The sequence below is a fragment of the Ursus arctos genome, chromosome X (assembly GCF_023065955.2).
Source record: "Ursus arctos isolate Adak ecotype North America chromosome X, UrsArc2.0, whole genome shotgun sequence".
Classification (NCBI taxonomy): Eukaryota; Metazoa; Chordata; class Mammalia; order Carnivora; family Ursidae; genus Ursus; species Ursus arctos.
Genome location: NC_079873.1, coordinates 93,079,062 through 93,091,897, shown reverse-complemented (window position 1 = coordinate 93,091,897; position 12,836 = coordinate 93,079,062). Strand labels below are relative to the sequence as shown.

At 54.8% G+C, this 12,836-nt stretch overlaps 1 protein-coding gene across 7 annotated transcripts in view; it reads right to left on the bottom strand.

The window, feature by feature from the left end:
* Positions 1-3,652, bottom strand: part of LONRF3 (LON peptidase N-terminal domain and ring finger 3) — a 39,407-nt gene extending 35,755 nt beyond the window's left edge. For 4 of the 7 annotated variants that reach the window (XM_057313829.1, XM_057313841.1, XM_057313836.1 and 1 more), the window contains exon 1: positions 2,599-3,651. In XM_057313829.1, the coding sequence (XP_057169812.1) occupies positions 2,599-3,478 (880 nt within the window). In that variant the 5' untranslated portion in view covers positions 3,479-3,651. Of the gene's footprint in view, positions 1-2,598 lie in introns of all 7 variants that reach the window. The other 3 variants (XM_044392139.3, XM_044392142.3, XM_044392143.3) reach the window with 1 other exon arrangement.
* Between the last annotated feature and the right edge of the window lie 9,184 nt (positions 3,653-12,836).

The following is a 12,836-nucleotide window of genomic DNA, read 5'->3' as shown; positions in this document are numbered from 1 at the left end:
GAATCCCAAGCAGGCTCCATGCCCAGGGCTGGATCCTACAACCCTGAGATCATGACCTGAGCTGAAATCAGGAGTTAGATGCTTAATCAACTGAGCCATCCAGGTGCCCCATAAAGAAGTAATTTTTGCTCCCTTCTCAAGCGGTTCCTTAGAGGGCCTATGGGGTCAGTGGTGCATTAGCGGCTCTGACACAGAGGAAACCCTGGCCCCCTACTTCGAGGCTATGCATGGCTACCACCCAGCAGCCTGGCTTCTGAGTGAGGTATCACCCACAAGGAAACAGGCCAGGGTGGAGAGAAAGGGAGGTGGCCAGATGTGACCCCCATCCTGCCCACCAGGAAGACAAGTCCAGGTTAGTCTTCTCATGACATTAGCAACACCTCTGTCTACAAAGCCCAGCACGTATGAAGTTTCTCTGAATGCACTTGCAAGGCTCCATCCTCTCATTAGATGGCCAAATGTGAGTGAACCTAAACGAGGCTGCTGGGAATGCAGCAAGCTTGGCTCTCACTAACACTTTGAATCACTAGATGCCAGGGCTGGACAGGCCTTTAGAATTCACCTGGCTCACCCAATCCATTCTTCAGATGAGGAAAATCAAGCCCAGGGAGCAGAAGGCATCCGCTCCAAGTCATAGAGCTAGCTGGTCAGACTTTGAAGCTTTGAAGCTGGGGCGGGGGACATGTTCCTTTTTCTGAAGGGTGTGCACTACATAGAATAATAAGGGGACAGTGGCCATCTTCCAGCACAGATATACCCGCCTGCTGGGGAGGCCCCTTACCTCTTAAAAGGGTAAGGCTGTCATGATTTTTTTCACCCTGACCTCTCAGATTAACAAAGGTGAAGGAAGAAACTCCCTGGGGAAGAGCAGCGGCAGCAACAAAGAGGGAGGAAGACAGTGGGAAGGGGCTTTCCTGGCCCTTGAGGTATAGCTGAAAGGAATGGAACCTCCCTTGGAGATCTGGGTTTAAGTGACCTCCATTGTCTGCAGGTTGCCCCGCTCCTGCCCAGGGACTGGGCTCCAGCTGCGGCTGCTGGAACACGCTTCGTGGGGTTTTTCCCCAGGGCTGCACAGAGGACTTGCTTGAGTGCCCATTGCTCGCTCTCCAGACATTAGCAGAGTTTACAGCGTATGCTATCCCCTTTTGTTCTGCGGCACTCGCCAGCCCGGTGCCGGCTCACGGTGGGTGTGCCTCGCCTGGGCACAGGATGTGCGTGGGGGGAGGGGTCCTCCTCTACCTCGTGTTGCAGCCTTGCACCGCCAGCCCGCGCTCCTCCCCTTCCCCCACTACCTGTTGCAAATTCGGGTATCGAGTCGACACGTGGAGCCTCGAGCCCACCCCTTCCTCCACCCGTCGGAGTCGGGCTCAGGGCACCCGCGGATCCCCAGAGCCCCGTCCGCCCGGCCCTGCCGCCTCCTCCCCGGCACGCTTCGCCAGACGCCGCGCCCCGCCGGCCGAGCTCCCGGCTGCTGGCCCGAGCTGGGCGCTACCGGCCCGCAGCTCCGCAGCCACTTCCTGGGTCGGGACGCGGAGGGTCAGCGGGAGCCGCTCCTCGAGGGAGCTCGGCGCCCCGGCGCGGCCAGAGCAGTGGGGCTGCTCACGTTGCCCTTGAAGCAGCCAAGCCCACCCGTCCTTCCTCCAGCCGCGCGGCGGCGGGGGACCGAGGCGCGCCCCCCTCCGTAGCCAGCCCGCGGTCCCCGGGGATCCCCGAGCAGTTGCGGCGCCCGGCCGGCCGCCCGCCGGGCTGGCGGGGCAGGGGTTCGAGAAGAGAGCGCAGGCTGCGGGCGGGCGGGGCGGGGGGGGGGCATCTATTTCAGCCGAGGATCGTGTGATAGGAAGCGGTGACAATGAGTCACAGGGCAGCGGGGCGCGAACGCTCCCCTCCCCCTGCACACGCTCGCGGGATGGTTTCCGAGGCGAGCGTGGCCCACTTCGGTTACCTCAGCCGTTACACAATCCCGCCCGCGCGGAGGAGGGGCAGCCCGGCCCGGGCCGCTCGCGGCCCTTATGCAACCAGTGCTCTCCTGACCTAATTCCACGCCGGACCCACCCCACCGGGAGCCGCGGCCCCGGAAGGGCCGACTCCCGCCGCCACGGCGGCCCCGGGCCGGGCGCGAGCGGCAGACTCCCGCGCCGACCGAACGTCGCGGGCCGGCGGGAGGCAGGCGGCCCCGGCGCGAGTGTGGGCAGGGTGCGAAGTTCCTCAGCCCGCCGGGAAGGTGCCGGCAGGTGCAAGAGCAGCCCCGGCGCGCGGCGGGAGAGGGCGGAGAGAGACTCAGCGACCGCGCGACCCCGCGCAAGAAACGGGGGGACAAAGATGCGAAAGAGACAGAGAAACAGTGACCCAGACTGAAGCTGACCGAGAGACTCGGGGATACAAGCTACGAGGAGACCCAGAAAAAGACAAAGAGCGACAGGGACAGACAGGGACACAGAGAAAGGGCGATAAATTGGTAGCGACAGACACCAAGTCAGAGACCGAACCCCAGACACCCCTCCCCCACTCCAGGCACGGCCCTCTCTCACCCCGCGCCCCCCAACTCCCCGCCGCGTTCCTTCCCCCGCCCGGCCCGGCCCGGCGACGCGGTGGGCTCACCTAGGCGAACCGCCTCGTTGTACTTGAGCAACGCCGCCTCCACCTGGCGCTCGCGGTACAGCCGATTGCCCTCGTGCCGGAGTTGCGACGCCCGTGCGGGGCCGGGGAACAACTTGCCCAGGAGGCCGCTGAGCACCACGTTGACCCGCAAAGGCGGCGGCGGCGGTGGCGGCGGCGGCGGCGGTGGCTCGGCGGTCGCCGCCGCCGCTGGCGGCTGCGCGACTCGCCGGACCCCGCGCGCCCTCCCGGCGGCCACCATCAACGCCGAGAGCTTGACCCCGCACAGGGCGCAGCGCCGGTCGGCGGCCCGCCCGCGTTCCAGGCACAGTTTACAGAAGGTGTGGCCGCACGACAAGGACACGGGGTCTGACAGAAACCCATGGCACTTCCGGCACTTGAAGCCGTCCCACACCTCGGTGGCCGCGGCGACCGTTGGCGCCCCTGCCTCTTCCGCCGCCGCCTCACGGCTCGCCGCACCGCTCCCGTCCGGGGGCGCCGGCGGCAGCGCCTCGCCTTGAGGGACGTTCTGGGCCAGGCAGCGCACCAGTTGTTCCAGCTGCTCGGCCACCAGCTGCTGCCGCTCGGAGAGCTGTCTGTACACCTCGAAGGCTTCCCGGAGGCGCCCCCCAGACGCCAGGGCGTCAGCCTGCTTGAGCAGGACTTTGCACTCGGGCGTCGGGGTACTCGGAGGCTGCTCCTCCGGCTCCGGCCCCGGCTCCGGCTCCCGAGTGGCTAAAGCTGCGGAGCCTTCTGTAGCCGCCTCCGGCTGGGGGCCCATGTCGACGCGGGCCGCGGATGTCGCCGGCTCCGCCAGTTCTAAGTTGTTGCCGCCGAGCTCGGCGGGCAAGCTCAGCATCTGTCCAGTCTGAAGTGAATCCATAGAGGGAGACAGGCGCGCAGGGAAGAGGCGTCTAAGGCCAGAGACCTAGAGCAGAGAGCGGCGACTGAAGAGAGTCCGGACTGCCACCGCCGCGTTGCCGCGCGCCAGCCCCTGCCGCGCCTCCACGAGCTCCATGCCGGCCGCCCCGCGCCGACTAATAACTGTCTTGTCTCAGCAAAGTGTTATATAAAACAGTACCACGTGACGCGCCGCCACGCCGCTCATTGGCCAGCGGCAGGGAAATTGTTACAAAACCAGACAGTTTTGTAACAGTGTTGCGCTTGCTTCTTTTGGCTTCGCTTTTCTTGGCGTCTCTTTGGGGTTGTTTGTGTTTACTCTCCTCCCTATTTCCCCCTCACAATGTGGTTGCTTTTCTGAGGAGAGGGAAGGAAAAAAAGCCCAAAGTCTTTTCTCGGGCTTCACCGTCACCAAACCCTACCCGATCCCACCTTCAAACCCTCCGGCAAACAGGTCCCCTCAACCAGCCTTTAGCTGGCTGCCCCTCCCCCAACCCATCCCTCGAGACGCCAAGACTTCGAGGTGCGCAGCCCGCCAGATCTCTGAGGAGATGCGGAAGGCTCGCCCGCCTAGGGGCTACGGTTGACGTCTGCGGAGGGAAGCGTGTTGGGACGGTCCCCGGGAAGCCCACACCCCCCTCACTCCAGTTCCGGCCGCGGCTCGCGAGCCCTGGGAGCCCTGTCCCGGCTGCCCACATTCGGGTTCCTCACCGCCTTCCCCCGGGAGCGCCTACCCCAAAGGTAGTGAGTGTAATCATCCGAGGGCGCTTCTGTGCTGGGAGCCACCCGGACAGCGGGTCCGGCGGGCGCAGAAGTTGGGTGGCGCTCGCCGAGTGCTGAGGGACCCGTCAGGAAGATGCGCTTGCCGGATGGGGCCCAGGGAAGGCGCTTCGCGTGTCCCGCGCTTCACCGCTCTCCCGCCAGCTACAGAACCTGTCGCCGGCGGGCACGAGGCCCTGGGGGACCACGAGGGGGGCTCTGGGGGGCCATGAGGGGGCGCGGCCACGAGAACTGCGCTGGGCTCAGCGGGTACCCTGGGGGCGTGGGAGAACCACAGGCGGGACAGGAACCGAGAGCGCTCCCCCGGGGAAAGTCCGCGAGTCCTGGCGCGCTCGAGCGGCGGGCCCCGCTGCCTTCAGGTTCGGGGCTCCGGAGCGCCTCGTTCTCGGCCCCGGCGCGTCGCGGCGGGCGGCTGCGGGGAGGGGGGCGAGGGTTGTGTGCCGGCCGCGGTGCCGGGCTCACAATAGCTGGGCGGCCTCGAGGGTGCCCCGCTTCCTTCCAGAAGGCCCGTGCGAACTGCTCACGCGATCTCTCCTCACCCCCCGCCCTCAGAAGTTGACGGGAGCCACTCGCGCAAACGAAGAGGCTTCGAGACCCAAAGTAATAACGCACATCCGCCACCGCCACGCTGCTGCGAGCAGGGGGGCGAGGTCTGGACTTGCCCCTGGCTCCCGGAGCCTCCGCCGCCTGGGGGCTCCGAGCAGTGCCTGGAGCCGCGCGCGGGGGCCCAGCGCCGCCCCAGCGTCCGAGGACCTACAGTTGGTTCCCGCTGTGGCCATTTCTTAGTTGAGGGACCTTGGGCAAATGATCTAAACTCTAGGAACCGATGTTTGGGGTTCTGAACACATGTCAGGGATGATCTTAGTTGGGATCAAGTCACGTTTCAGAGCTGGGGACCACAAGCTCCGTCAGGGCTCTGTGTCTCTTCAGGTCCTTAATCTCCCCTCGAGTCAACACCAAAGTCCCAAAGAACAACTGTTGTGCAGCGATTTCTAGAGCCTCCCTCTGGTGAGACAGGACTGGGGGAAGGGTCAGAGGGGAGAACGGACTCTGCAACAGAGGGGAAAGAGACCAAGAACAGAAACCAAGGAGCTCCTGACGTAGCCAGGAAGGCACAAAGCGCTCATAGGAAAACATGGCTTGCAGCCCTAGCTTCGCCATGACTTGCTATGAGACTTTGGGCAAGTCCTCCACTCAGGCCTTAGTTTCTCCTGCTCTCCAGGGTTCCCTCCAGCCCTCGCCTTCAGTGGCTTCTATCCTAAGACTGAATTTCCTGATACCAACTCAACTACTTAAGTACAAGACTAGTCCAGATGCTGGAGGGGGGTGGTGGTGGCTTGGACAAGGGGGTGAAGTCGGCAGTAGTAGCAGAAGGGCAGGGGTGGCTAGACTGCTGTCCTCTTCATCAGGGTCAGGCCTGAGCTAGATTTTGAAGATAGAGAAGTCAGGGGACTGGCCAAGAGGGGAGGAGATGGCCATGCCAGGCAGTGGAGGAGAAGCTGGGGCTCCCAGCTTCCTAAGGGAATCTCCTTTCACCCTTCGAATTGCCCTGCTGTTGAATGGGCTCGGTCTTAGTCCATTCAGGCTGCCATAATAAACTACTATAGACCGGGTGCCTTTTAAGAAACAGAAATGTAGTTATCACACTTCTGGAGGCTGAACAAGATCCAGATCAAGATTTGGTGTCTGGTGAGGGCCCACTTCCTGGTTCATAGACAGCCATTTTCCGGCTGTGTCCTCACAGGGTGGAAGGTGAGCGATCTCTCCAGGATCTTTTTTATAAGGGCGCTAATTCCATTCATGAGAGTGAGAGCCCTTTTTAATTTAATCACTTCCCAAGGGCCCCACCTCCAAATACCATCACATTGGGGGATTCGGTTTCAACATAAGAGTGTTGGAGCGACACAAACATTCAGTCTATAGCAGGGTCCCCAACCTTAATTATCTGTCTTCCCCTTCTGACACCTGTGAGGAGGGACAGTCTATAGGTAATGGGCAGGTAATGAGAGGAAATGAAAGCACCGTGAATGGATAATGATGAAAGCTTAATTCAAGATCTTTATCCCTTTGACAAGTTTTTAAGAAGATGTTGGTCACTGCCAGTTGTCTTTCAGATGCAGTTCTGAGATGCGCCTTGCTCCCTGGACCACCCTCCCTTGCCCATCTGGGTGGGAGGGGGCGAGGAGAAGGCCAAGGCAAGTCAGGCAGCGGTTTCAGTCCTGCAGGCATGGAGTAGCGATGCTCTCACCAGGAAGCCCCCTTTGGCATCTGTGTGTACCCGAAGCTGACCATGAATTTGGCCAGGATTGTTAATAGCTGCCAGGGTGATGCAGGGCGCACTGGTACCAAAAACAGGCGGCACCATGTGCTCACTGACCGGACAGACTCCATGAGAGGTTTCTATTGTATTTGCATATCAGGACCGCCTGTAGGATAACACCAAGTGGGCTTCTATGGAATTCTGGAAAACATCACCACAGTGGCTTTCTTTCCTTCTTTATTTAAAATAAACACACATCACCTCCACATACATTTGTGGACCAACTCAAAAGTCCTCTACTCAAAACTTCCTCCCCTCTGCTGTCACTAATTGGAGCTCCCTACAAGGAGGGGGCAGGAGAGATGGACAACACATTTCGGATGCAAATATTCCCTTGGGAGTGCCTGGTTCTTCAAACCTCAGTTTATCTTACTAGGATCCCCCGTGGCTATGGTTAACGGTGGTGGGCGGGAAGAGCACGGGTTGATCCTTTTCCAGTGACTACAGAAAGTTTTCCAACTGGGCGCTGAGGAACCTCTCTGGGACCCAGAGGAGACAGCTGGCAGGGCTCCACCCTAGCTCCCTTCAAGGGCAGCACTGCAACTGTCTGTCTGTTTCACAGTGCGCTTTGGAGTACAATCTCACCGAAGAAAGGCTTTCCTTTCTTTAAGAAGTCTGACAAGAGGAAACCAGAGATGGAGACAAACCATAAGAGACTCTTAATCATAGGAAAAAAATCGAGGGTCACTGGAGGGGAGGGGGGTGGGGGGATGGAGTAACTGGGTGATGGGCATTAAGGTGGGCATGTGATGGAATGAGCACTGGGTGTTATATGCAACTGACCAATCACTGACTTCCACCTCTGAAACGAATCATACACTGTATGTTCATTAATTGAATGTAAATAAAAATAAATACAATAAAATAAAAGTTTGAAAACCATGGCAGTTTTCACCTATTTTCACATATTTGTTGAGGCACTGTTGTAGGTACTGGAGAGAGATCAAAGCAGCACTTGGCTCCCAGGCGCTCCCTTTACAGATGGTTGCACATACTTTCCCCACACATTCTTATCCCAACTTCCTAGACAGACTAGAAATTCCATGAGGGCAAGACTAGTGTCTTGGGTTTTTCATCTCCTCCTCCAAGGACAGTATTTGTTTTTGATTTTGTTTTCTTTTAGAGAGGGAAGGGGGAGGGGCAGAGGGAGAGAATCCTCAGGCAGTCTCCCTGCTGAGTGTGGAGCCTGATGCGGGGCTTGATCCCAGGACCCTGAGATCATGACCTGAGGCAAAATCAAGAGTCGGACACTTAACCCACTGAGCCACCCAGGTGCCCCTCAAAGGACAGAATTTGAACAGATCTTACTGAACATGCAGTGGACATTTTGGTTCTGCATGGGAGAGTGCAGAGGGACAAAAGGACATCCAGCTAGAAGGTCATACCTTTGCCCTGGGTCATTCACAGAGGAGATAGTGAACACACAGATAATTAAGTGTTGACAGTCCTGTGCTCGCTTTGGCAGCACATATACTAAAATTGGAAAGAGCCGACAGTCCCATACAACCCTGCACACACACACACACACACATACACACACATACACGCTATGCACTATAGCTTGGCCAAAGCACTTACTTACTCTTTACTTGAGTTTCTCATGTTATAAACTGGGGGTGACCCATCAATTATGCAGCCTTGGGGCATCTGGGTGGCTCACTTGGTTAAGCATCTGCCTTCGGCTCAGGTCATGATCCCAGGGTCCTGGGATTGAGCCCCACATTGGCCTCTTTGTTGAGCGGAGATCCTGCTTCTCTCTCTCCTTCTGCCTGCTGCTCTCCCTGCTCGTGCTCTCTCTCTCTCTGTGTCAAATAAATAAATAAAATCTTTTAAAAAAATTATGCAGCCTTTATGAGGGGAAAAAAGTCATCATGGGCATTAAACTGACAAGAAAAAGGCTGCCTCTTGGCATCTAGAGTAGCCCAAACCCACCGCTCAAGACTAAAAGTGTACAAACTTGACAGATCAGCCCGAGTTTCACAAATGAGGGAACTGACTTGCTGTGGGAATCCGTGACACGGCCAGGATCGGAAGCTAGGCCTCCCGTCTCTGTTTAACGTTCTTCCCATGCGAGCAAAAAGCTTCCAAAGGACACAGAACATCTCCCCACATAAGTCGGAAGTTATTTCAGGTTTCTTACACGATTTGCAATTCAGCACATGTTTACTGAACATATACTATGTGCTAACGGAGCTGGCATTTGTGGGCAGTAATAGAAGGATACGGCACAGTTCTCACCCTCCAGTAGCTAACTGAGGAAACAAGAGGCAAAGATTTGAAATAGTTAAGTAAAAATAACAGGCAGTATGTGAGAAGTGCCAAAATCGGGGGAACAGCGAGTCCAAGCGAGAGCTCAAAGGAGACAGACGGCACTGCTTCCCAGCTCATAGAGAGGGTGCCTTTAAGCCAAGCGGGAGAGGATTTAACTAGAGAAGTTCAAGACCACCTCACTTCTCAACTCGAGGGGCTTCCCTTCACATCAGGGGCTACCTGGCTGGGAAAAAAGGAGAAATTCAAGGAAGCTGAGCTGGTCAAGGCCCAGGGATTTCTATATTTAAAGGCTACCCATGTGATGATGATGCTTAGCGAGGTTTGGGGTTCACCCACGTAAAGGATAATGCAGAACGGACTGGATAAGTGCACCCCAATCCTTCTCTCCCTAGCTCATCCTCAGCTTCTCTGGGGGGTGGCTATCAATAATTCTTGTCTACTTTTTACTGAAGGGAAAACTGAGGGTCCAGAGACTTTCTTCCCCCGCCCCCCAGAGACTTTCAATGATGTGTTCAAGGTCATTCAGCAAGTAGTGTGGTCTCTGGTTTCCTGCCAACCGGTAGAAATAGAAAGATCAGAAGCTATCATCTCAAGGAAGATTGTGCTTCATTTCTCTGCAAGACAAATCAGACCCACTTGGTTGGCCAGAGTTGGCTGCCCAGAGCACAAAAAGGAGCAAGTCTCTGGAACTGCCAGGTGTGTGGGACAAAGCCCAGGGCAAAGTTAGAGGCTGGGAGCTCCGAGGTCTAACTTTGCTGTGTGACTCAGCCCAAGCCACTGCCCCTCTCTCTGTGTGTGTGTCCTTCACCTATTAATAACGACGCCCAACGTCACTGTTGGGATTAGCCACAGTGATGGAAAACACACAGTGCAGTGAGTCCCGATGGGATTCCTGGGAACAGAAGGGACCCACAGCCATCTGCTGACTGTACCGAGTGCTGCTGGAGTAGACGCGCTTTCTTCCCAGGACAGCAAGCTAACGGCCCCGGGCCAGGCCCCGCGCTCTGCAGGGCTGCTGGCCAGTGCGGAGGCCCTAGAGATCCTGGCAGAGAGCAGTCTGGTCTTAGGGGGAAAAAGAAACAAAAGGCAGGTTATCTGGAGAGAAAACAGCAAACATCCATCAGAAGAAAATGAACTGAAAATTTCGGCAGGCCTGGGAATGGTTAAAATCTTTTATAAATTGTGGCAAAATATATAAAACATAACATTGACCATTTCACCATTTTAAGTGTACGGTCTAGTGGGATTAAGTACATTCGCATCGTTATGCAACCAGTACCACCACCCAGCTCCAGAACTTTCTTCAGCTTGCAAAACCAAAACTGTGTACCCGTTGAATGGTAACTCTCCATTTCCCCCTCTCTCCAGCCCCTGGCGACCACTATTCTCCTTTCTGTCTCTATGAATCTGACAAGTCTAGGTACTGTCTTTTTGTGGCTGGCTTACTTCACTCACTATAATGTCCTCAACGTTCATTCATGTTGTAGCCTGTGTCAGAATTTCTTTGCTTGTAAAGGCTGTGTAATATTCCCCTGGAGGTACATTCATCCTGCTTTCTTGCTTGTTCATTCATCGGTCAACAGACATTTGGGTTGCTTCTACCTTTCGACTATTGCAAATAATACTCCTACATACATGAGCATGCAAAGCTCTCTTCCAGAACCTGCTTTCACTTTTTGGGATCGAAACCCAGAAGTGGAACTGTGGGATTATATGATGATGGGCTGGCAATTCTATTTTTAATTTGAGGAACCACTATATTGTTTTCCATAGCGGCTGCATCATTTTACATTCATACCAGCAACCACAAGGGTTCCAATTGCTCCGTAGCCTTGTCAGCACTTGTTATTTTCTGTTGTTTTCTTTTCACGAGAGCCATCCTAATGGGGGTGAGGTGGCATCTCATCGTGGTTTTGATTTGCATTTCCCTGATGATGAGTGATTTGAGTGTTTTTTTTTCATTTGCTTACTGGCCATTTGCAGGTCTTCTTTGGAGAAATTTCTATTCAAGTCCTTTGCCCATTTTTTTTCTGATCGGGTTGTTTGTTGTTTTGTTGCTGAGTTCTAAGAGTTCTCTCTATATTCTGGGTATTAATCCTTCATCAGACACGTGACTTACAATTTTTTTCTCCCACTTTTCCCGTTCTGTGGGCTGCTTTTCACTGCTCATAGTGTCTTTATCTGAAAACCTTGGGAGAACTGGGAGATGTCAGAATTCAGGTTTTTTTTTTTTCGATTTTTATTTGTTTATTTGAGAGAGGGAGAGAGAGAGAGAACACAGAGGGAGAGTGAGAGAGAGAGAGAGAAGCAGACTCCCCACTGAGCAGAGAGCCAGACTCAGGGCTCCATCCCAGGACCCCTAGATCATGACCTGAGCCGAAGGCAGATGCTTAACTGACTGAGCCACCCAGGCGCCCCTAGAATTCAGGTTTGGATCTTGAAGTATCTGGATTCAAAATCGAGCTATTTGATGCTATGCGAGCCACTTCGCCTCTTTGAGCCCGCTTTAGTGCTTCCAACTGAAAAATGGGGATGATGTTTATCATAGAACCTAGTTCACATAAGATTGCTATGATGATGTGTAAATGAGATCATATGTCTCAAATCTTACCACAGAACCTAGCCCAGGTTAAATGCTCGGTGAGTGGTAGTGTTTATTAGTAGTGGGTTTAAGAAGGAGCCAGAATGATGTAATTGAAATGTGATATCCGTTATTATCAAATGGGTGAGCAGGCCAACAATATTAAATAGCCAACCCGAACATGGTAATATTACATAATACTTAACACTTGTATAGCAAGTCGCAATTTACAAAGCATTTAAACACTTGTCATTCATTCAACAGGCTCTGCTGGAAACATGATGAGTAAGACAGTCCTGCCGAACTGAGTGGGAGAGACTAGCATGGGAGAAGGCACTCGGGAGATGAGTGCTGAGAAGACAGAAGCATAGGGTGCTGATGGGGGCTCAGACGAGGAGAGTTCAGAGTGGGGGAGGGCTTCCCAGGTGGGTAATACGGACCCAGAATTCTGCAGGACTACGGGGTTGGGGGAGGAAAGGCGTGCTGGAAGGGGCTGAGCATTTGAGATAGAGGAAAAAGCCACTGCCAACCCTGGAGGTAAGGGAGGCTGGCTCACTAGCGAACTGCTACTAGTGTGTCATGGCTGGAGCGTAGAATTTAGCGAGAGGAGCAGTGTGAGATAAGTCTAGAGAGGCAGGCAGGTTCCAGGACATGAAGGGCTATGTAGACCACAGCAAGGACTTGTGCTTTTATCCTGAGAGGAAGAAGATGCTGTTGAAGGGTTTAAAGCAGATTCATGATGGGACCGGCTTTGCTGTTTAGAAAGATCTTCGGCTGCAAAGTGGAAAGGGATGAATGACAAAGTGCAGCCTGGGGGAGACCAGGCAGAAAGGTGAACTAAAGGAAGGCCAGTGAGGCTAGGGAGAAATGAGGGCTCAAGAGACATTCAGGATAAAATGGAGCAGATGTGGGGACTGATTAGATGACCTTAGTTTACTCTTTGGGAACGATTTAGATATTGGCATCATTCTTTCACTTAAGATGAGTAATAGAGGCTGAGGAAGAGTCAATGATTTATGTGGGGTCCGAGAGCCAGAAGGAATCTGATCAGGACTCTGGCTTTCTACCCTGACATCTTCCGTTCACTCCTCCAGAATATGCTGTTAGATGAGTTTCTAGATCTTTACTGTAAATCCCTTTTAAGGAATTCAAGTCTTGTTTCCCCATCAACTGCTTTGCAGCATATAATCATTTCAGAGGTACTTTATCTGAGTTTTTTTTTAAGATTTTATTTATTTATGTGACAGAGAGACAGCCAGCGAGAGAGGGAACACAGCCGGGGAGTGGGAGAGGAAGAAGCAGGCTCATAGCGGAGGAGCCTGATGTGGGACTCGATCCTGGAACGCCGGGATCATGCCCTGAGCCAAAGGCAGACGCCCAATGACTGCG